We start from the raw sequence: 25,201 nt of genomic DNA, 5'->3' as shown, positions 1-25,201 counted from the left end.
TTTCATTCACTTTAATTCGCCACTTTGTGGTTCTTTGAACTCAATGAAAAAATAGAAAGCGACTATGAGCGAATTCGATATAGTATCGACTTTTGTACTTCTATGAAAATTAACACATAGCATTTTTAAGAAATACAGCCTTTTCAATGGATGACAAATAAAGTTGGACACTAAGAAAATTAACACACATAATTTTGTGGATGACAAATACATTTGGACACTTAATTAGAGTATGATATGCAAGAAAATATATCAGTCGAGATTATTTATCGGATTTAAATATCAAACGTTATCATGTCCGGAAAATGCTTCGATATTTATATTAACCGTGATTTTTCTAACCAGAATGGGCATGAATGCTTAGATAATGACATGTGACTCGTACTATAATTTTTTAATGTGAGTGGTTTCTTTTCATATCTTAAGCAAAACTTCTTACAAAAGTTTTACATTAATATAAATGTGAGATCATTTCTGTTTCGTTTATTCAACTTGCCAAATGATATCAACATAAGGGATCTCAGATTATTTTATACTCTCATACTAATTTACTAATTCATGTTGTATTTATAATAACAATTTTGTAACCGGTTTAATTTTGTATTGATTAAGAGCAAAACAGCATCGACTATATTTGATGTTGCCAAAATTTGTTTAACTGCATATATAAGTGATGTGATTTGTCATATTATAATGTTATGTTTTGGTTTATCGCGCAATGAAGGTAATATGGCGCCGAGACAGGAAAGATGATGTTGGCTTACCTCAGGTGTTACTAAGCATTATACTGTGAAGTATTCTTTTGTGACTTATCCCACATAAGACTGATACATGTGATATTCATAAAATTATCAATTTGCTATATTTAATTTTCCTATAACTTTATCTAGTTATACAAGTAAACTCAAAATTTCCATTTACATTGTAATTGTATAATGTATCTTTCTTAACTTTTATTTCATTTGAAAAAAATGTTGTGCTATAAAGATAATGAAAAAAATACAATGCAACATAACAATTGTTTCTTAACTGAAATAAGAAACATATAAAAAATATTGATAAATCATTAGATAAAGATTACTCTTGTACCGTCGAGTCGAATAAAACAACATTCTGCTGCCATGCAAACTTCAACTTTTTTTCAAATAATACAATATTATGAAGAAGATGGTTTTAGATTCTTTACATGCTATATCTAAAATAATGCATTCGAATAAGAAAAGGGACTAGTAGATGCAAACTTATAATTATTCCTTAAATTGATATCCCTGTGTTTGATACAAGTTACTTGATTGCAGTTTCTAACTATTATGTTTCAAAATAAGTAGTATGTATGAGACAAATCCAACAACTATGATCATTTTTCAAGCAATATATCTATCATTATAAGGACATGATTTTAAAATTATATGTCTTTGTTTTTTTTTGTTCGTTTTTTTTGTTTGTTTCTTTTGGTTTTTTTTGCCTGAAGTTTGGTTACTTATTTAAGGTCTGTATAGCTTATAAGATAAGACTTGAAAGTTTAGAATTCATGTGAAATATGCAAAACTATTATCAAATTATTTCATTATTAACTCTGAAAATTTCACCGTGTTTATTGTGATAAAAATGTGTAATATGAATTAAATATAAATGCATGGTATCATTAATTTATTATCATTAAATATGACAACAGACAGAAGTAGTTGTCTAAAACTAAAAACGTCAAGTGATACACAATATCTGAATAACACACACGTGGATTATGGTGACCTTCAAAGACAGATTATGTTCCTCAAATGATTTGTTTCCTTTTTTAAAATGTTTAAGAAATGATATTTTTCGGCTTTTTATCTAAATAACTAACTATGGAAAATATTTTTTGCAAAGTCATCTTCATTTTAACCTGTGATACAAACGTTGACACGGTGTCACAAAATTGTAAATGTATTGTTAATCTGCTGGTATAGGTAATAATATGCAATTTTGTCTTGCTGCTGGTGAACAAGTATGATATTCAAATTGATATTAAACTACATTTTTAATATTGTAGTTTTACTGGCATAATGTTCTGATGATTCTGTATGTGTCTTAGAATATCTTTGTTTCTTTGATAAAATGTACTGTTTCTGTTTGGACTTCGCAAACGCTTTGACAGTAATCACTATTACAAATTATGTGTAATTTTCTGGTAAATTAACAAACAATTATAAATGTTTATCTTTCTTGTCAATATATTTACATATATGTATCATACCAAAGTTAATACTTTCGAAAAGGCTAATGGTTCCAGTAGTACAAAGCATTTAAGCTATTGTATGGATGTAAAAGAAATTTTGATAAAACCAGTCTCACGTCATGTGTTAGGAATCTTAGGTTAAAACTATGTTGGTTAATTAAATCGAAATTGTAAAGCAAAACATATATACAATGATATGTCTTATATTCTGTAAGCTATGTAATTTCCCTTAGTGCTGAGGGATTTATTACTCTGAACTATTTTAAATGGCACACAATTTAAGTTTACATGTATGCCAAATCACAGGTTCCCAGTATATTGATAGTGCACATTAAATTAATCTACAAACATCTTATCAGGAAACAGTAAAAATGTGCTCCTTCCTATTACTTTGTTATGCATGAATCTCTTGTGACGATAGAGATAAGTCTATTTTGTATGACATCATGTTGAAGCAACGCTTAATTGATATCCAAATACCTGGAATGATAATGTTGAACTTTCAGTCAAAGCATTCATTTACTTTACAAGTACCTGTGAACTTTGCATGCTTCTGGAGATTTTATAAGTTTAGAAAACAGCATAAGAATGAAGATGAACCTTTTCTTATTTTCACTCATCATAGAAAATGGTACACATAAGATACTGTTTTATAATTATTGAGCAGATATAGTTCAAATTGAGCATATAAATATTGATACAGATACCTGTTTTGACATTTTCTCTCTCATAACCTTAGCATAGACAATGGTATACAAAAGAATATAGATATTACAAAATAGAAATATACGGAATATACTGTTTTACAATTAAATGCTCAAAGACCAATACTATGGTAAACTGGGCGAATATCATAGTAATTGTCTTCGAATGTCAACTGTACAACACTCTTTTAATACATAAAATACATAAATTATTATCATCAATCATTTCTGGCATGAAATCGCCTAAATTAACGGATAAGTTTATATCAGTAGGTTAAATAGTCATCATTGAATTGAAATTAGGAAGTAAAAGTTTTGTATTATATCATAATTTAGTCAGGCAAATTATATCATTATTACTTTATTCATTTTATTACTGAGTTTGCAATTCGTCACTTGAATATTTTATTTTATTGTTGACCTTTTTTTTTAACTGCAGATCTCTATTACTTTAAAGATGCTGCTGCTGAACTGTATTACAAGTGTCACAAAGCTTCATAACCGTCGTATAACCATTTGCATATCAATAAAAACGGGCAGTTTATTTTTCTGATAATTATGTTGTTATTCCTTTTGTGAAACCAGAATGTCGTTCACCGTAAGTGTTTGCAACTCAAGTCTGAATATTGAAATGTTATTTGATTTGTTGATGGGGGATCGAAAAAACAAATCATACGCATGCTATTATAATGTATCAAAGCTTTACGAAGTTTAAAGGTCTTATTCTATGTTTACCGTGGCTAATTACTTCTGCATAAGAAAACAACTGAATATGTCGACTTTGATTTAGTACATTTTCAATCTCATTATAAGAATAAGTTTTGTATAAAGTTAATACCTTAAACAAATATTAGTTATTAGCAATTCATCAATTAGAATTTTGTTTAAAATATTGCATTAAAATTTCTGCAAGGCCGCACATGAAAGCACATTTGTCTTAATCAGGCCCCATGGCGGCGAAAATCGTGAACGTCATAAAAATGCTTTTGTTCCGCATACGATACTTTTATTTTAAGATTAGTTCAACTATCGTCAAAAACGTCTATACCGCTCGGAACTATTTTCACTACGAAGATTCTTGTCTCATCCTTTTGTGTCATGTAAGATGTTTCTGAAGGAGACTACCCAAACTGTTGTCAAAAGTGTGTGAAAGTGCTGCATTCTGGACGCCTTAATAACGACGTTTTCGAATAAATAATTTCAATTATAAACCGTTGGAACTTGATTGCACACTTACTTAATGTTAAAATGACATGAAATATTAGATTTCGGTGTTTTAGAGCAAACTCCGCAAATTTACGCAAGAATCATTACCGTATCAGGTAACTTGGTTTAAGTTGTTAAAGATTAAGTAAGTCACGTTTATATTTCTTTTGGGCGTCATAATGGTATAGAAATTCAAGACCTTGATATACTTATTTGCGAAATCTGCACAAGTAGACCGTCACGAACTTATCGAAGCGGTTGCTTCCTTTTATAAGTACACTAACGCCGGCAAATAAAGGGGAGACCAATGCGTAAATATTGTCAAATGATAAGCACGTTAATATTCATATCTTCTCAAGGAAGACAAAATATTTCCCGATTGCTCGAAGATTTCTAATATAGTACAATAATAACCGGTCATATGTGCAAATAATTGTGTTATGCGGATGAATATTATTTCAATCAATGAAAATAGCTCGACTTTCCCCAGAAAGCTTCGAATGATTGTGATTGCCTTAATGGATTTTTATATATAGACTTTCTCAAAAATAAAGAAAGGATGTTGACTCTATGACAGGGACAAATTTAAGCAGTCGACGATCTATAATCAATTTCTACCAAAAGTAACGGCACCCAATAATTTAATCCACGCAAACAAAGCGCTATTTTTAGCCCACACTTCAGAGCGTATTACACAACTAGAAGTGAAATATTATATAAATGTATACAGATTTTTGCTAAATTATTTCATAAATATACATACTTATATTAAGCTCCATGATTTTTACATCAGTGTTAAACAACAGGTTTAGCGTGAACAAAATATCTCGAAATTAATGGAATACAAACCCTTATTTAAAATAATGTGGTTTGCTTCAGGCTGTTTTCTAATAACCTTCCCGTGGTCCAGTGGAAACGAGAGGTCTGGAGTTAAAATCCCAGTTTTTGCAACTCGTTTTTTTTTTCTTTGGTTGTTTTCGTTTTAAATTGTTTAAGCCAAATAAACATTGAATTGAATATCAGTGTTGCAATTAGCTTTATAGCCAATTTATTATAGTTATAACACTGGAAACAGTATTGATGGCACTATACAAAAACAAATTTGTTTATAATCTCACACCCTTCACCTTTTTGACATTCTGAGACCCAAATAAATTCAGCGCATTTTGTGCTTTGATTGAGCTTGCCGCTGTTTCCATAGCTATTTAACCTTTTACCTGATATAGACGTGTTTGACAGTCGTCTCCCCCCTTTTGAGGCCTAAAACAATGAAAACTGGCCTATTTAGGCCTCAAACTCTGTTTTTCGTTTAAGAAATGTATTTAAAAAGTGACCCTTTATCAGAAAGATACATCAGAGGGTTGCCAGAAGTTGGATGTGGCCCCTTCTGTTTGGGCGGTTTGAATGGAGGGCGATAGTCCCACTCATCGCCCAGAAAATTTGGACAAACGACAGGCTAAAAATGGCCTCAGGCCGATCTTAAGGTAACGTGTAACCAACGCTGAAAAGCCTTTTACTCTATCTTAATCCATTGAGAAGTTGCAGCACAGAAATCAGTTTTGATTGAACACACAATGCAAAATAGTGATTTTTGGAAACTTTGAGACGTCCCCTTGCCATGAAAACAGGACATTTAAGGTTGAGCATGCTGTTAGAGAGGTTATGTTCCACTCAACAGTTGTACCATTTCATCAGTGTTGAAGCATTTTTCATGGTTTCATAGAAGTTTGAACTTGTAAAATTTAAAAGATGCTATTGAAGAATGGGGACTAAGTAATTAAGTGTAAATTATAGTGACAGACTATGCTGCTAACATGCGAATAAGTGGTATACAGCTGTGAGAATGACTGGTATACAAAATATCCGATGCCTTGCAAATTCTCTAAATTAAGCATCTGAATTTTTTTTAAATGTAACATCGACTTCACAAGAGCTCCACTGCTACAGCTATCCTTAAAGAAAAGCAAGGTATTCTTACACTGTGATGTCATTAACTGCAGATTGATGTTCAGACGAGATGAAATAGTTCATATGACATGATAGAGCGCTACTTAGAGCATCAAAACGTAGAACAGGCAACACTCCTATGTAAAGAAATAAGACAGAATGTAGCTGAATTCCAAGCCTTTTCAGACAACAATTGTGTTCTAGCTGAGGATTTCAAAAGGTGAACATATATAACATAATACTTACACAGTCATTTTTTGAAAACTAATTCTGAGGTTATACCGATATGTCTTAAGTCAATTAATAAAGTTTCTTCAAAGGAAATTCCTGTTTTCTTTCCATAACTAGCACATTAAAAACATATGATAAATTTATAACAAGTTTAAATTTTATTGGGATACAATTTGTTATTAGATATTTCATTCTTTTAATTATTGATTAATATATATTGATTTGCCTAATTCATTACTACCATTCAGATCATGGACCTATGAAACTCGCAACAGTAACATGAAGAGAGTGTTCCGACCTTGTATATTCTGCTTCTTTTACTTCAAAGGTGAATATTGACTTTCAGCCAAATGATGATGACAGCAAGGCTGTGGTAGATCTCAAACAGGTCATTTCCAAAAATCTATCTTTGAGTACATGTAAACTTCTTTGAGACCTTAAGTGTTATGTTAAGGTAAAACATAGTGTTCAGCGTACTTCCACAGTTAACATGATGATTATTATTACAATATCATGCTTCACACAGTATTCAATTTGTTATTTATCATTTGTTCATTTACACATTTTCAACAGAAAGGTCCCAAACTATGATACAAGTATATTACTTGAATAATGAGAATTATACATGCAAAAATTAATAACTATTTAACAAGATAAAATAATATATAGTAAAAGTAACAGTATGCTTGTAAATGAGTAACATAATTCAATTAACACATGGAAATTTAATTTAAAAGTTTACTGCTTGTATGAGACGTCAACATTTGTGAAAAAAAATACAATGATATATATATATTACATATTCATGGTGAAATAGATGAAGAGCTAGGTGAATTGAGTAAATCGCCACAATTGCCAACTGCACAAGAGAGTTTAACATACCAATCTTCCACAGATCAAGCTTCTACAACATCCGCCCAAACGTAAGCCGAACAAGAGACTTAATCTTCTTCTCCAAAGAAAAATAAATAATATCTATGTGATTTAATTGATGATGAACTTTATGTTGTCAGTAGAGCTGCACCAAAGTCAAGTTTTGAATGTACTTCGGATGAGATGCTAGTATACAGATGAATCCCTACTTAAGACCATCCCGGAATTAAGACCATTTTTTCAAAGAGCGGAATTTCTGGTCTTTATGTCTACGGTAACATGATCCAGAATTCTGACCACCTCGCTTATCCACTTTTGAGACGACCAGATTCAGTCCCAGTTCTTTGTTTTGTTCTTTATTTGATCCAGTTATTCAGACCACTGACAATAAAATCAACACCTACCTAGATCTTCAATGTGTTCCTATTAACTGCTTGAATGTTCTTAGGCATGACATTCGGTTTCACAATGTGTCAAAAACTGTTATTACTAGGATATTACACCATGTATATGAAATAAGGTCAGAAAGTTTTTTTTTTAATGTTGCTTTAAACACATTTATTTTGTGAAGAATTAATTTTTATTTTTTTAATTCAATACTGAAACCAAAAAAAAAATAAGTGCAATACTAAATCACATTACTACGGTGAATTTCTCAGAAACTTTGAAATCAAGCGATACTATTATCATGATACGCATGCAGTCTTTGAATGCAAACTTGCATTTTATCATTGAAATAAGAATAAAATTATAATAAAAAGCACCATATCTTAAAAAACTAGCATGAAAGTTCATGTACATCGCAAAATAAAAAAAAAACCCATAACAACATGCATTCTATAATACTAGATACTCCTTAATTAAGATCGAAATTTTCAAATACCCTATTAAAAACAAAACTGACTAAAATTCCCTTAAGGTCTAAATATTATTTGGATATCGTTTCAAAGGGAAAGAAAGAAACAAGGTAACTGCAGATTCGGCTGACTGAATTGTTCTATAAAGATATTGTAAAATGTAAACAGTTTATGCCAAGTTTCATCCCATGGAGCAGTATTAAGTTTGTTTTTGTTGAAATCAAAATATTAAAACATTATGATTTTGGTGACAAGAACCTGGAAGTTATGTTCTAGTTTTTTCCCCTATATAAAATATCATTGTATCAATGACACTACAACATTATATTTTACAAGCATATTTATACATTATATTGATATTTTTTTCCCAAAAAATAACTTTTTAATATTTATAGATTTGTTTGACCTTACGTTATATTTTAATGAAAATATAATTTAATATTTATTCAATCACCTTCCAAAACAAAAATGTTTAATAATTAGTAGACGGGATTGTTTTTGTTATTTTTTAGCATCGAAGTAACAAAGAAATTGCAATTATAGATTCAAATTGAAATGTGCGTGTGTTAGCAGTGAAAGGGACATATAAAAGGACATAGTGCTTAAATGTTAAATAGACATGCATGAAAAGGGTGCATATTTTGAATTTGCATTATTTAGATGCAAAATGACCATATATTATGTATAAAACAAAAACAATTGTTGTTGTTTTTTCTTGTTTTTTGTTGTTTTTCTGTCTTTCTTTTTTTAAATGCATTCATGTGTGAACAAGGAAATTATTCTAACACCAAATTTAAAGGGAAAGGGATGTTGTTGTTGTTTTTTTTTTTGTTTTTTTTTTTTAAACATTAGGTGTAAAAAATTCTTACCATCAAATCCCCGTCGTCACTACTATCTTCATCCTGAAAGAAGAATTCAGTATTAAATTACTTAGTTTTACAAATAGGGAAATATGTTTAGTCAAGTATAATGTATTCAAAGTGTTATCTGACATAATTGAGTGTCAATATGTCAAAATTAAATAAAATAATCTAAATCTTAACAACACAGTTTGAAAACAAACCACAACAAAAAATCTTGTATATAAGTCAAAAACCTTGTATGGCAGTGTACAGATACTACGATTTATACTTATTTTATACTGCTATGAAATAGAATAACTTGCTAGAAATCAGGTTTTTATATACTTTCAAAATTTTTAAACTAAAGAAGAGATAACTATAATTGTAATTAAGATGCCAGACTTACGAACATTGTCATACAGGATGTGAATGACGACAATTAACATCTTATCTTAAGACTAAAGTAGATATATAGATACAACATATGGTTACAAAGAAGAAAAAGTATAACAAGAGCTTTCACTGAAAAGTGTGACGCTTATTGTACTCGAAAATTTATCTGATATAAGCGAAAATCAAGATGCTATGCAAAACTAGGCATGGTGATGAACAATTCTTTAAAGTTTCACTGAAATCCCACAGATATTTTGGATTTGTAGTGTTGACAAGCATATTTTACTAAAAAAAAGACCATCAAGGGGCCATACATGTGACAAAAAGCAAGCATAATATCAAGAGAGAATGCACAACTAGGTTTTGGAGATGAAGCGTGGATCGAAATTGACCATTGAGGGGGTCAGTGGAAAATAAAGATAACATGCATAACTAGGCATGATAAAAAACAATCATGTGAAGTTTCACTGATATCCACCCAGCGAGTTTGGAAATGAAGCGTGGTCAAAATTACCGGACAGACGGATGGGTTAACTGACAGTGAAATAACTATATATGTTACCCTTCAATTGCATAAAAAACAATCAAATACATATTATTTAGAGTAATTAAGAAGAACATTTTTGAATAAATACCAATATCTCAATTGAGAAGTAGCAGCACAGAAATCGGTTTGATCTAACAAACAATGCAGAATAGTGATGTTGGCAATTTTGAGACGTCCCCCTGTAACCATTGTAACAGGACATTTAAGATTGAGCATGCTGTTACAGTGGTTATGTTCCAGTCAACATTTGTGCCAAGCATTTTTCATGGTTTCATAGAAGTTTGAACTTGTAAAATTTAAAAGATGCTATTGAAGAATGGGGGGTAATTAATAAATAAAGTGTAAGTTATAGAGTTATAGTGACAGGCAATTCTGCTAACATGGCATTAGCTGTGAGAATGACTGGTATACAAAATATCCGATGCCTTCCCCATTCTGGGAATGAAGCATCTTAGAATTTTTTTAAACTGTAACATCGACTTCACAAGAGCTCCACTGCTACAGCTATCCTTAACGAAAAGCAAGGTATTCTTACACTGCGACGTCATAAACTGCAGATTTATGTTCAGACGAGATGGAATAGTTCGTATGATATGATAGAGCGCTACTTAGAGCATCAAAACGTAAAACAGGCAACACTCCTATGTAAAGAAATAAGACAGAATGTAGCTAAATTCCAAGCCTTTTCAGACAACAATTGTGTTCTAGCTGAGGATTTCAAAAGGTAAACGTATATAACATAATACTTACACAGTCATTTTGTGAATACTAATTCTTAGGTTATACTGATATGTCTTTAGTCAATTTATAAAGTTTCTTAAAAGGAAATTCCTGTTTTCTTTCCATAACTAGCACGTTAAAAACATATGATAAATTTATAACCAGTTTAAATTTTATTGGGATACAATTTCTTATTAGATATTTCATTCTTTTAATTATTGATTAATATATATTGATTTGCCAAATTCATTACTACCATACAGATCATGGAACCTATGAAACTCGCAAAAGTAACATTGCATGAAGAGTTTAACAGACCAAGCTCCCACAGATCTAGCTTCTACAACATCCGCCCAAACGTAAGCCGAACAAGATACTTAATCTTCTTCTCCAAAGAAAAATAAATAATCTTTATGTGATTTAATTGATGATGAACTCTATGTTGTCAGTGAAACTGCACCAAAGTCAAGTTTTGAATGTACTTCAGATGAGATACTAGTATACAAAAGAATCCCTACTTTAGACCATTCCGGAATTAAGACCATTTTTTTCAAAGAACGGAATTTCTGTTCTTTATGTCAACGGTAACATGATCCAGAATTCTGACCACCTCGCTTATCCACTTTTGAGACGACCAGATTCAATCCCAATTCTTTGTTTTGTTCTTTATTTGATCCAACTATTGAGACCACTGACTATAAAATCAACACTAACCTAGATCTTAAATGTGTTGTTATGTTGTTATTTACTGCTTGAATGCTATAGGCATGACATTTGGTTTCACAATGTGTCAAAAACTGTTATTATTAGAATGTTGTATGAAATAAGGTCAACAAATCAATTTTAGAGTTTTTTAATGTTGCTTTAAGCACATTTATTTTGTGGAAAATTAATTTCTTCTTTTTTTAATTCAATACTAAAACCAAAACAAAAAAATAAAATGCAATACTTAATCACGTTACTACGGTGGATTTATCAGAAACAGTAAAAAATGGTAATTCATTAAATACCATGCCAATTAACCGTCCGATCGTATGAGAAATCTGATCAAGTTTGTAAAATTGGAGATTTCACGGTATCAACAGTAACCAACTTTTAAGGAAACGAATTAGGCATAAGTCTTGTTATCGACATGATTGTTGTAAAAAAGCGACAATACCGTGGAGTACTTTATACTTTTGCTGGGAAGAAACCGTTAATTGGTGTAAAAATGATAAAAAGATGTTCAATTTCCATTACACGATACATCTTTTGCAATTTTTATAAAGGCCATATGTCATTTGCTATGCTATTTGATAATATCGTCACTATTTGCTATTAACTGATGCTAGTCCGGCGAAAAGTGTTACTATTTTTATCATATTTTGTTCATCTTTTATTAAATGTCAATTTACTTATATAAGAATTGTATCTATCATGCCATTAGCATCTTTCATGAATATTTAATTGAACGAATACAGTGCTCCTCTCTTTCAATCCGTAAGCTAGTTCACTGCAAATATGCAACTGTTTATAGTTAAAACGTCCTATATTTCTTTGTTTGTTTATGAAGAGTACGGTAGTAAATAAGGGTCGTGTCATGACATCATATCATTGTACAAAGTCTTTGCCACGACCTTAAAAAAACTAAAATGCAAGATAATGTACTAACAGTGCTTAATCGAATAAGAAATTATTATCTTATTATAATCATACGTCAAAGAAACCAATGAAATCAGGCGATAATATTATCATGATACACATGTATTCTTTGAATGCAAACTTACATTATATCATTGAAATAAGAATAAAATTATAATAAAAAACCATATATTATAAAACTAGCATAAAAGTTCATTAACATCGCAAAATCAAAAATAACCATAACAACATACATTCTATAATGCTAGATACTCTTTAATTAAGATCGAAATTTTCAAATACCCTTTCAAAAACAAAACTGACTAAAATTCCCTTTATGCCAAAATAGTATCTTGATATCGTTTCAAAGCGAAAACAAGGAACAAGGTAACTGCAGATTCGGTTGACTGAATTGTTCCATAAAGATATCATTAAAATGTAAACAGTTTATGCCCAATACCAATGAAATATTATTTGATATTTATTCAATCATTTTCCAAAACAAAAATGTTTAATCATCAGTAGACGGGATTGTATTTGATATTTGTTAGCTTCGAAGAAACAAAAGAAATTGCGATTATAGATTCAAATTGAAATGTTCGTTAGTTAGCAGTGAAAGGGATATATTGAAGGAAATAGTGCTTAAATGTTAAAAAGACATGCATAATACCGGCGGATATTTTAAATTTTAATTATCTAGATGCAGAATGACCATATATTATGTATAAAACAAAACCATTTGTTGTTGTTGTTTTTTATTTGTCTTTTTTTTTTGTCTTTTTTAAATGTATTCATGTGTGAACACGGAAACTATTCTAACACCAAATTTAAAGGTAAAGAGATGTTGTTTTTTTTTAATCAGGTGTAAAGTATCCTTACCGTCGAATCCCCGTCGTCACTACCAACTTGATCCTGAAAGAAGAATGCAGTATTAAATTACTTAGTTTTACAAATGGGGAAATATGTTAAGTCAAGTTAAATGTTTTCAAAGTGTTATGTGACATAATTGAGTGTCCATATGTCAAAGTGAAATAAAACAATCTAAATCTAAACAACACAATTTAAAGAAAAACCTAACTAATCAGAAAAAATTCTTGTAAATAGTTAAAAAAAACTTGTATGGCAGTGTACAGATGCAATTGTGAAATTTAGCGTACGTTTATGTCAAAATTTCAAGGAAATTGGTCGTCCTACACTTCTGATTCATACAAACATATAGAGAAAAGTTAAGTCATGATATGGAACGCAGGTTAAAATTATAATATCATATTTTTCGAAAGGCTAGCCTATGCTATGCTAAGATTTAGACTTACATTATGCTGTAATGAAATAGAATAACTTGCTAAAAATCAAGTTTTTATTTACTTTCAAAACTCTTAAACTAAAGAAGAGATAACTATTGTAATTAAGATGCCAGACATACGAACATTGTCATACAGGATGTGAATGACGACAATTAACATCTTATCTTAAGGTAGCTCGCTACTTTCCGACCGAAATTTGACAATATCTCAGATCTTGATGATTTTTGGTATACATAAATATAGATATGTAAGCTTTACTTCTGCAGCATTATTTTACAAATAAACAGCGTTACTATGACGTCAAAGCGCCCTCTATCGATGGCGGCGAAATTGCGTCTTTTTTATCAATAAACCGGTCTGTTCTTATCAATTTTCATCCGATTTCCTTCGTTTTAATTTTATAATGTTCAGTAAATGTATGTCTTTGAAATAATGTCTTTCTTTAACATTTGCTTAATTGTCTGCGATTCTACGTCATTTTTATCTACATTCTGACGTCCATTTATAATACAAATATCGCGCGATATCGCAATAAAGATTGTAAAATAACAAAAAATCAACACGGTGAATTTTGCTATAATTTTTTTAACATGTAGTGAAGTCATGAAAGAAAATATTTATACAATAAAAATATAGGGTCAACGCGTAAGATATTTTGCTATTACTATTTTAATATAAGATAAAGGATGAGTAAAACGTAATGATTTTGGTGACGTCAAATATTTTTCTCAAGGAAATTGTCACGAGTTTCCGATGAATAGTATACTGACTGGAATTAAAATGTGTGAAAACCATCAACAACAATTGTATTTAGACATATTCCTAAAATGTTCTTTTAAAAGTCCTGTCAGGTGCCCGCATTTCGATGAACAACTTCAATTATATACATGTACAACAAATCAGGGTATGACTGTCTGCAAAAGTTTGTATTAATCTCTAAAAAACTGAAACGAATGGTTATAAATACCCCGAGGACTGAAAAACAATTCAGAATATTGAAAGATATAATTAAAATGCCACCTAACTGGAAATAATACAAACATAAATTTTGTTAAAAAAGTTATTCTATTTTCTCTCGCAGCTAAATACTAGTAAATAATTTCCCTGCACTAAGCGTGAGACTCTGATTTATCATTCTATGGCTTGAATATCTCACGCATTTCACATAATTACAGATATTCTTATTTATTTAAAACTCCTGACTCGCGGTTTGCGTTTACTAGCGCATTTTTGAGGCGACCTGAAGCCGCGATCATTTCTCGATTCGAGGCAAAAGATCCGTTGATTTATTTTGTATGTTCATAAGCGGATAATTTTGCATATTAAAATTAATACAGATTCCCTTGTATTGAAGACGATCATGTAGGATCCTCAATTTGTGTGAATATGGTTTTCGGAGAAGCTTGTTTTTGTCTGCACATAATACAGAGCTATGTAGAGCCTATGAAAATAATGAACTATGCATTTTATGTTTTATATCTTCTTATTTTTTAATATTGGGTTTAACGCCGCTTTCAACAGTATTTCAATTATAGCTGAGGGAATTTAACAAAACCAGTGTTTCTCACAGTATCAACTTCTCTATGGAAATAAATGACAGGAGTCCGAGGTGGACCTTGAAACATTTCATACACAGTAAACAATTCTAAAGGACAATCTATTAGTACAATACGCAATCGTTTCTCGAATTCACGCCACGAATTCAGCGTAAGACCACTTTCCGATTACAGAATATTCAAAGTTAAAAACCTGATTATGATCTCCCTTAATAAGACAGAAGTCCACTTTATTGTTACATCATAAATACTTGTTTTTGGTGTGTGTTTTCGGTTTTTTTTTGTTGTTGTTGTTATTTTTTTCTATTTTTGTTTTAAAGAAAACTGTATTGTATTAAAAATGAACACGATAACGTCAACATAATACGATAAGGTCAACATAATACATTATTCGTATTCAGTGGTAACAAAAGTTGCACAAGGTATTTAATAATTATATTTTGTATTTAATAAAAACATACAGTATAACATCTACAGAGAAATGCCCTTTGTTGCTGAGTGGTTGCTCTACAGAGGTAAAATGTAGTGGAACCCTTTAGAAATAAATAATATTTTGAGGGCCGCTTTGTTATACTGTAATGAAAAAGCGGTAAGTAGGTATACGTAAATCCGAGTTCCAAAAAGTTTTATAGTTTGTCATTTTCTAATTATGACATTTAAATTAGATTATAATTATATAATATATGTATTGCACATACTTAAAAATGGTAAGCAAAAATAAATGTTTTTTTGTTTCTTGTACAGTTTGTTTTTTAATATACTTAACATAATTATTTGAATATTATTTCTGAATTTAATTTATCACTTATTCCACATTTGTATGCATATCTATCTTAATTGCATTTTACGATGTGTTTTGACACCGAGGCTCGTCTGCCTGTATGTGATTTTATGAAAGTGTTTAAAAGCTGAATGTAACGTAAAATAAATATTCTAACGGGTATAAGCTAAGCGACCTAATATTCTTACTTCATTCATACAGCAATATGTGAATCTTATTTTTTTTGCGCTGAAACTAGTTAATTCATATAATAATATAACACTTTTCACTCTTTCATTACAAACATCAAAATATAAAATAAAAATTAAAAGATGTATGAGACTGCGTCCTGCAAATTAGAAACGTATTTAAGATTAAACATTGTAAATTTGCTGTTCTAGCGCATGCTTTCAATGAGAAAATAATCAACAATTTAAAAAATATACATTTCATCAAGTTCCTGTGTTGTTAATACTTACAATCGTAATGTTTGTCGTAAGAAAATTGTTATTTGGTATTATTCTTTGAACTCCAACGTCTATTAACGCCACCAAACCATTGCGTTACATTCCCTTTATTTTATTTTAAAACAGTAATAGCAAAATATCTTACGCGCTGACCCTATATTTTTATTGCATAAATATTTTCCTTCACTTTCTCACTACACGCTCGAAAAATTATAGCAAAGTTCACCGTGTTGAATTTTTTTTATTACACAATCTTTATTGCGATATCGCGCGGTATTTGCATCAGATATGGACGTCAGAATGTAGAGAAAAATGACATAGAATCGCAGACAATTAAGCAAATGTTAAAGAAAGATATCATTACAAAGACATACATTTATTGAACACTATAAAATTAAAACGAAGGAAATCGGATGAAAATTGATAAGAACAGATTGGTTTACTGAAAAAAGACGCAGTTTCGCCGCCACCGATAGAGGGCGCTTTGACATCATAGTAACGCTGTTTATTTATAAAATAATACTGCAGAAGTAAAGCTCACATATCTATATGTTTGCATACAAAAATCATCAAGATCTGAGATGTTGTCAAATTTCGGTCGGAAAGTAGCGAGCTACCTTAAGTCTAAAGTAGATACATGTATAACAGCCACCGGAAAATCTTTGCACCACCGGGAAAGTGGCAAACTTCACTACCATTTATACTTGCTCTAAACACTTAAAAATCATTTCATCCGAAAGATGTAAGGTTAATTAAAAATAATTGACTTCATCTACAGCTATTTTTATGTTTCTTTCTTATCAAAAATTGTATTTTAAAAAATTTGTTCGGGCGGAATTTCATGTATTTCACCCGGAATTATGCTCTCCGGGCGGAATTTACTTATATTCCAATTGGAATGTTTTCCAACATTTTTATTTATTCCCAAGGGAATTTCATTTTTTCAAGCAAACCTTAAACTATAAAAATCAACATTAATAAACCCTATAATGACTAGTGTCTGACTAGTTTTGAAAAACATATTCGTTTAAATTAAAATATCTCATTTTGAAAGCTGGAAACATTTCCGACTGGATTTTTTCAGAACAAAATTTAATAAGTATAAGAACGATAATAATTAAAGGCAAATGATAGTTTTCGATAAAAATTAACATAATTATACACGCTGAATTACCAATAAGGTGTTTTGAAAAAAAATGAAAATTTTATTGGATTTATTTTCAATTATTTTTGTTGAAAAAATTTCCAACTGGAATTGTTTCAAAAAAATAAATTCCAATTGGATTTTCCTCAATTGATTCATTTTCAAATGATTCGACAGTTATCCGTTTGATTTTCTTTTAATAAGAGATAACAAATTATTTATAACTATGATGATAAATAATAATAATAATAATATTATTATTATAATTAATAATAATAATAATAATAATAATAATAATAATGATAATAAGGAAGAATGAGAAAATACCATGATGCGATTATAAATTAAATCATCATTAAATCTTTAATTGGTGTAAAAATGATAAAAAATGTTCAATTTCCATTATACGATAAATATTTTGCAATTTTTATAACGGCCATGTGTCATTTGCTATGCTATTTGATAATATGGCCTTTATTTGCTATTTAACTGATGCTAGTCCGGCGAAAAGTGTTGCTTGTTTTATCATAATTAGTTCATCCTTTATTTAATGTCAGTGTATTTTATACGAAGTGTATGTTTCATGCCATTAGCATCATTATTTCATGAATATTTAATTGAACGAATACAGTGCTCCTCTCTTTCAATACGTAAGCTAGTTCGCTTCGAATATGCAATTGTTTATATTTAAAAGTCTTATATTTCTTTGTTTGTTTATGAAAAGTACGGTAGTAAACAAGGGTCGTGACATGACATCATATCATTGTACAAAGTTTTCGCCATGACCTTAAAATTACAAAATGCTAGATAATGTACTTCCAGTGCTTAATCAAATAAAAATGATTTTCTTATTATAATTATACGTCAAAGAAACCTATAAAATCAAACGATAATATAATCATGATACGCAAGCATTCTTTGAATGCAGACTTACATTATATAATTGAAATAAGAATAAAATTATAAATAAAAAAACACCATATATTATAAAACTAGCATGAAAGCTCATGGACATCGCAAAATCAAAAATAACCATAACAACATGCAATATATAATACAAGATACTCTTTAATTAAGATCGAAATTTTCAAATACCCTTTCAAAAACAAAACTGACTAAAATTCCCTTTAGGTCAAATTATTATCTGGATATCGTTTCAAAGCGAAAGATAGGAACAAGGTTACTGCATATTTGGTTGACTGAATTGTTCTATAAATATATTATTAAAATGTAAACAGTTTATGCCCAGTATCACCCGCTGTAGCAGGATTACGTTTGTTTGCTTTGAAATCAAAATATTAAAACATTACAATGATTTTGGTCACATGAACCTGGAAGTTATGTTCTATTTTTTCCCCTAAATAAAATATCATGGTATCAAAGACACTACAACATTATATTTTACAAGCATACTTATACATTCTATTGATATTTGTTTTTCAAAAAAACTTTTAATATCAATAGTTTTGTTTGACCGTACGTTATTTTTAATGAAATATTATTTGATATTTGTTCAATCATTTTCCAAAACAAAAATGTTTAATAATTAGTAGACGGGATTGTATTTGATATTTGTTAGCTTCGAAGAAACAAAAGAAATTCCGATAATAGATTCAAATTGAAATGTTCGTTTGTTAGCAGTGAAAGGGATATATTGAAGAAAATAGTAATTATATGTTAAATAGACATGCATAATACGGGCGCATATTTTAAATTTCCATAATTTAGATGCAAAATGACCATATATTATGTATAAAACAAAACCATTTGTTTTTGTTTTTTTGTCTTTTTTGTCTGTCTTTTTTAAATGTATTTATGTGTGAACACGGAAATTATTCTAACACCAAATTTAAAGGTAAAGAGATGTTGTTTTTTTATTTTTTTTTTAAATCAGGTGTAAAATATCCTTACCGTCGAATCACCGTCGTCACTACTATCTTGATCCTGAAAGAAGAATTCAGAATTAAAGTACTTAATTTTACAAATAGGGAAATATGTTTAGTCAAGTATAATGTTTTCAAAGTGTTATGTGACATAATTGAGTGTTAATATGTCAAAGTGAAATAAAACAATCTAAATCTAAACAACACAATTTGAAGACAAACCTAACTTATCAGAAAAATTTTTTGTAAATAATTAAAAAAAAAACTTGTGTGGCAGTGTACAAATGCAATTGTGAAATTTAGCGCACGTTTATGTGACAATTCCAAGAAAATTGGTCGTCCTACACCTCTGATTCATACACATATAGAGAAAAATAAAGTCATGATATGGAACGCAGGTTAAAATAATAATATCATATTTTTCGAAAGGCTAGCCTAAGATATGCTAAGATTTAGACTTATATTATGCTGTTATGAAATAGAATAACTTCTTAAAAATCAAGTTTTTATTTACTTTCAAAACTCTTTAACTAAAGAAGAGATAACTATTGTAATTAAGATGCCAAACATACGAATATCTAACAGGATGTGAATGACGACTCTTAAGTCTAAAGTAGATACATGTATAACAGCCACCGGAAAATCGTTGCACCACCGGGAAAGTGGCAAACTTCACTACCATTTATACCTGCCATTTCATCCGATAGATGTAAGGTTAATTATGAATAACTGACATCATTTAAAGCTATTTTCATTTTTCTTTCTTATCAAAAATTGTATTTTAAAAAACTTGTCCGGGCGGAATTTCATGTATTTCACCCAGAATTATGCTCTCCGGGCGGAATTTACTTATATTCCAATTGGAATGTTTTCCAACATTTTTATTTATTCCAACGGGAATTTCATTTTTTCAAGCAAACCTTAAACTATAAAAATCAACTTTATATAATAAACTTTATAATGACTAGTGTCTGACTAATTTTGAAAAACTTATTCGTTTAAATTAAAATATCTCATTTTGAAAGTTGGAAACAATTCCGACTGGATTTTGTCAGAAAAAAATTTAATAAGTATAAGAACGCTAATAATTAAAGGCAAATGATAATTTTCGATAAAAATTAACATAATTATACACGCTGAATTACCAATAAGGTGTTTTGAAAAAAAAAATGAAAATTTAATTGGATTTATTTCCAATTATTTTTGTTGGAAAAATTTCCAAATTTTCAAAAAAAAAAAAATAATGCCAATTGGATTTTCCTCAAATGATTCATTTTCAAATGATAAAACCGACAGTTATCCGTTTGATTTCTTTTTTGATAAGAGATTACAAATTATTTATATCTATGATGATAAATAATAATAATAATATTATTAATAATAATAATAAAAATGATGATAATAAGGAAGAATGAGAAAATTGCATGATGCGTTTATAAATTATATCATCATTAAATCTTTAATAGGTGTAAAATGATAAAAAAAATGTCCAATTTCCATTATACGATAAATCATTTGCAATTTTTATAATTGCCATGTGTCATTTGCTATGCTATTTGATAATATGGCCTTTATTTGCTATTAACTGATGCTAGTCCGGCGAAAAGTGTTGCTTGTTTTATCATAATTAGTTCATCTTTTATTTAATGTCAGTGTATTTTATACGAAGTGTATGTATCATGCCATTAGCATCTTTCATGAATATTTAATTGAACGAATACAGTGCTCCTCTCTTTCAATACGTAAGCTTACGGACTAAAATTCCGTTTAGGTCAAATTATTATCTGGATATCGTTTCAAAGCAAAGGATAGGAACAAGGTAACTGCAGATTTGGTTGACTGAAATGTTCTATAAAGATATTGTAAAATGTAAACAGTTTATGCCCAGTATCACTGCTGGAGCAGGATTATGTTTGTTTGTGTTGAAATCAAAATATTTAAACATTATGATTTTGGTCACATGAGCCTGGAAGTTATTTTCTATTTTTTTCCCCTAATTAAATATCATGGTATCAATGACACTACAACATTATATTTTACAAGCATATTCATACATTCTATTGATATTGTTTTCCCAAAAAAACATTAAATATTAATCGTTTTCTTTGACCGTACGTTATATTTAATGAAAATATTATTTAATATTCATTGAATGAATGATCTTCCATAACAAAAATGTTTAATCATCAGTAGACAGGATTGTATTTGACATTTTTTACTTTTTAAGTAACAAAGAAATTGCGATTATGGATTCAAATTGAAATGTTCGTGTGTTAGCAGTGAAAGGGATATTTTCAAGGAAAAGTGCTTAAATGTTAAATAGACATGCATGAAAAGAGCGCATATTTTAAGTTTTCATTTTTTACATGCAAAATGCCCATATATTATATATAAAACAATACATTTGTTTTGGTTTTTTTTGTTTTGTTTTTTTTTGTTGTTTTTTTGTTTGTTTTTTTTTTATCACGGAAATTATTCTAACACCAAATTTAAAGGTAAAGAGATGTTGTTTTGTCTTTCTTTTATAATCAGTGTAAAGGTTCCTTACCGTCAAATTCCCGTCGTCACTACTATCTTGATCCTGAAAGAAGAATTCAGAATTAAATTACTTAGTTTTACAAATGGGGAAATATGTTCAGTCAAGTATAATGTTTTCAAAGTGTAATGTGACATAATTGTGTGTCAATATGTCAAAATGAAATGAAATAATCTAATTCTAAACAACACAATTTAAACACAAACCAAACTTATCAGTAGATAAGTCAAAACACTTGTATGGCAGTGAACAGATGCAATTGTGAAATTTAGCGTACGTTTATGTGACAATTCCAAGGAAATTGGCCGTCATACACTTCTGATTCATACAAACATATAGAGAAAAGATAACTCATGATATAGAACGCAGATAAAAATTATGATAACATATTTTTTCGAAAGGCTAGCATATGCTATGCTAAGATTTAGATATATCTTATGCTGTTATGAAATATTATAACTTGCTAGAAATCAACTTTTTACTTACTTTCAAAATTCTTAAACTAAAGATGAGATAACTATTGTAATTAAGATGCAAGACTTACGTTCATTGTCATACAGGATGTGAATGACGACAATAAACGTCTCTTAAGTGTAAAGTAGATATATAGGTACAATATATGGTTACAAAGAAGTAAAGGTATAACAAGAGCTGTCACTGAAAAGTGACGCTTATGGTACTCGAAAATTTAAAAAAGATAAGCGAAATTCAAATGACTATGCAAGACTAGGCATGGTGACGAACAATTCTTTGAAGTTTCACTGAAATCCAAAAGAGGTTTTGTAGTGTTGACAAGCATATCTTACTACAAAAAAAAAAGACCATGAAGGGCCATAAATGTGCCGAAAAGCAAGCATAATATCAAGAGAGAATGTACAACTAGGTTTTGGAGATGAAGCGTGGAGAAGCTTATTTCACTCGAAATTCACCATTGAGGGGGTCAGTTGAAAATAACGATAATATGCACAACTAGACATGATGAAAAACAATCATGTGAAGTTTCACTGATATCCTACCAGCGCTTTTGGAAATGAAGCGTGGTCAAAATTACCGGACAGACGAATGGATGGACTGACAGTACAATAAGTATATATGCTACTCTTTGATTACATAAAAAACAATCAAATACCTATTATTTGGATTAATAAAGAAAAACACTTTTGAATATATACCAATATCTCAATCCATTGAAGAGTTGCAGCACAGAAATCAGTTTTGATCTAACAAACAATGCAAAATAGTGATTTTTTGCAAATTTGAGACGTCCCCCTGTTGCCATGGTAACATGACATTTAAGATTGAGCATGCTGTTAGAGAAATTATGTTTGAGTCAACATTTGTGCCATGTTTCATCAGTACTGAATCATTATGCATGGTTTTACAGAAGTTTGAACTTGTAAAATTTAAAAGATGCTATTGAAGAATGGGGGCTAATTAATTAATAAAGTGAAAGTTATAGTGACAGGCAATGCTGCTAACGAGACATTAGCTGTGAGAATTATTGGAATACAAAATATCCGATGCCTTGAATTAAGCATCCTAGAATTTTTTAACTGTAACATTGACTTCACAAGACCTCCACTGCTACAGCTATCCTTAAAGAAAAGCAAGGTATTCTTACACTGTTTTCTTTCCATAACTAGCACATTAAAAACATATAATTATGATAAATTTATAACCAGTTTAAATCTTATTGAGATACAATTTCTCATTAGATATTTCATTCTTTTAATTATTGATTAATATATATTGATTTGCCAAATTCATTTCTACCATTCAGATCATGGAACCTATGAAACTTGCAACAGTAACATTGCATGAAGAGAGTGTTCCGACCGTGTATATTCTGCTTTTTTTTACTTCACAGGTGAATATACACTTTCAGCCAAAGATGATGAAAGCAAGGCTGTGGTATATATCAAACAGGTCATTTCCAAAAATATATCTTTGAAGTACAAGTACATGTATATATCTTTGAGACTTTAATGTAATATTAAGGTAAACATTGTAGTTAGCGTACTTCTAGAGTTAACATAATGATTATTATTACAATATTATGCTTCACACAGTATTCAATATGTTATTTATCATTTGCTCATTATTAAACTATCAGTTTTATTAAGATAATGTTTTTAACGAGAAAAACATAATTGTCAATAAATCAATCAATGTAAATTTTGTATAAATCTTCTTAATACAAACATATCCAAGATATTTTAAAAAATCAGACTTCCTAATAGAAGCAGTTTCACTAGATCCTACATTTAAACTTTTGGATTAGGCATATCGACATAGAATATATGGTATTCGGATGATATGCTAGTATACAGAAGAATCCTTACTTAAGACCATCGGGGAATAAAGACCATTTTTTCAAAGAACGGAATTTCCCGTCTTAATGTCAATGGTAACATGATCCAAAATTCAGACCACCTCTCTTATCCACTTTTGAGACGACCAGATTCAGTTTGGTTTTGTTCTTTATTTGATCCAACTGTATAGACCACTGACAATAAAATCAACACTTACCTAGATCTTAAATGAGTTGATATGTTGTTATTTACTGCTTGAATGCTCCTGGGCATGACATTTGGTTTTTTAAATGTGTCAAAAACTGTTATTATTATGATGTTGTATGAAATAAAGTCGGAAAGTAAATTTTAGATTTTTTTTAGTGTTGCTTTAAGCACATTTATTTTGTGAAGAATTAATTTCTATTTTTCTTAATTTATTACTAAAACACAAAACAAATGCAATACTTAATCAAGTTACTACGATGAATTTATCAGAAACAGTAAAAAATGGTAATTCATTAAATGCGACATTAAATCCCATGCAAATCAACCGTCCAATCGTATGAGAAATCTGATAACGTAAAGTTGGAGATTTCATGGCATCAACAATAATCAATTTTTAAGGAAAGAAATTAGGTATAAGTCTTGTTATCGACATGATTGTTGTAGTAAGAAAGCGACAATATCGTGGAGTCCTTTATACTTTTGCTGGGAAGAAATCGTAAATGGGTGTAAAAATGATAAAAATATGTTCAATTTCCATTATACGATAAATCTTTTGCAATTTTTATAATGGCCATGTGTCATTTGGTATGCTATTTGATAATATGGTCTCTATTTGCTATTGAATGATGCTAGTCCAGCGAAATGTGTTGCTTGTTTTATCATATTTTGTTCATCTTTTATTCAATGTCAGTTTACTTTTATACGAAGTATATGTATCATGCCATTAACATATTTCATGAATATTTAATTGAACGAATACAGTGCTCCTCTCTTTCAATGCGTAAGCTAGTTTGCTTCGAATATGCAATTGTGTATAGTTAAAACGTCTTATATTTCTTTGTTTGTTTATGAAGAGTACGGTAGTAAATAAGGG

General features: G+C 29.7%; 1 protein-coding gene across 1 annotated transcript in view; it reads right to left on the bottom strand.

Annotated features, from left to right (window-relative positions):
• Positions 1 to 3,035: 3,035 nt before the first annotated feature.
• The window catches only part of LOC132743522 (dentin sialophosphoprotein-like), a 36,947-nt gene continuing 14,781 nt past the window's right edge, over positions 3,036 to 25,201 (bottom strand). Inside the window, exons 6-10 of the mRNA XM_060732051.1 lie at positions 21,821 to 21,853; positions 19,301 to 19,333; positions 13,038 to 13,070; positions 8,906 to 8,938; positions 3,036 to 3,107 (exon numbers count right to left, since the gene is read on the bottom strand). Coding sequence (XP_060588034.1) covers positions 3,036 to 3,107; positions 8,906 to 8,938; positions 13,038 to 13,070; positions 19,301 to 19,333; positions 21,821 to 21,853 — 204 coding nt within the window. The remainder of the gene's footprint in view (positions 3,108 to 8,905; positions 8,939 to 13,037; positions 13,071 to 19,300; positions 19,334 to 21,820; positions 21,854 to 25,201) is intronic.

The sequence above is a fragment of the Ruditapes philippinarum genome, unplaced genomic scaffold (assembly GCF_026571515.1).
Source record: "Ruditapes philippinarum isolate M1 unplaced genomic scaffold, ASM2657151v2 ctg1284_1_1_1_1, whole genome shotgun sequence".
NCBI lineage: Eukaryota > Metazoa > Mollusca > Bivalvia > Venerida > Veneridae > Ruditapes > Ruditapes philippinarum.
Note: the sequence above shows the minus strand (reverse complement) of the source record. Positions and strands in the feature narration are given on the sequence as shown.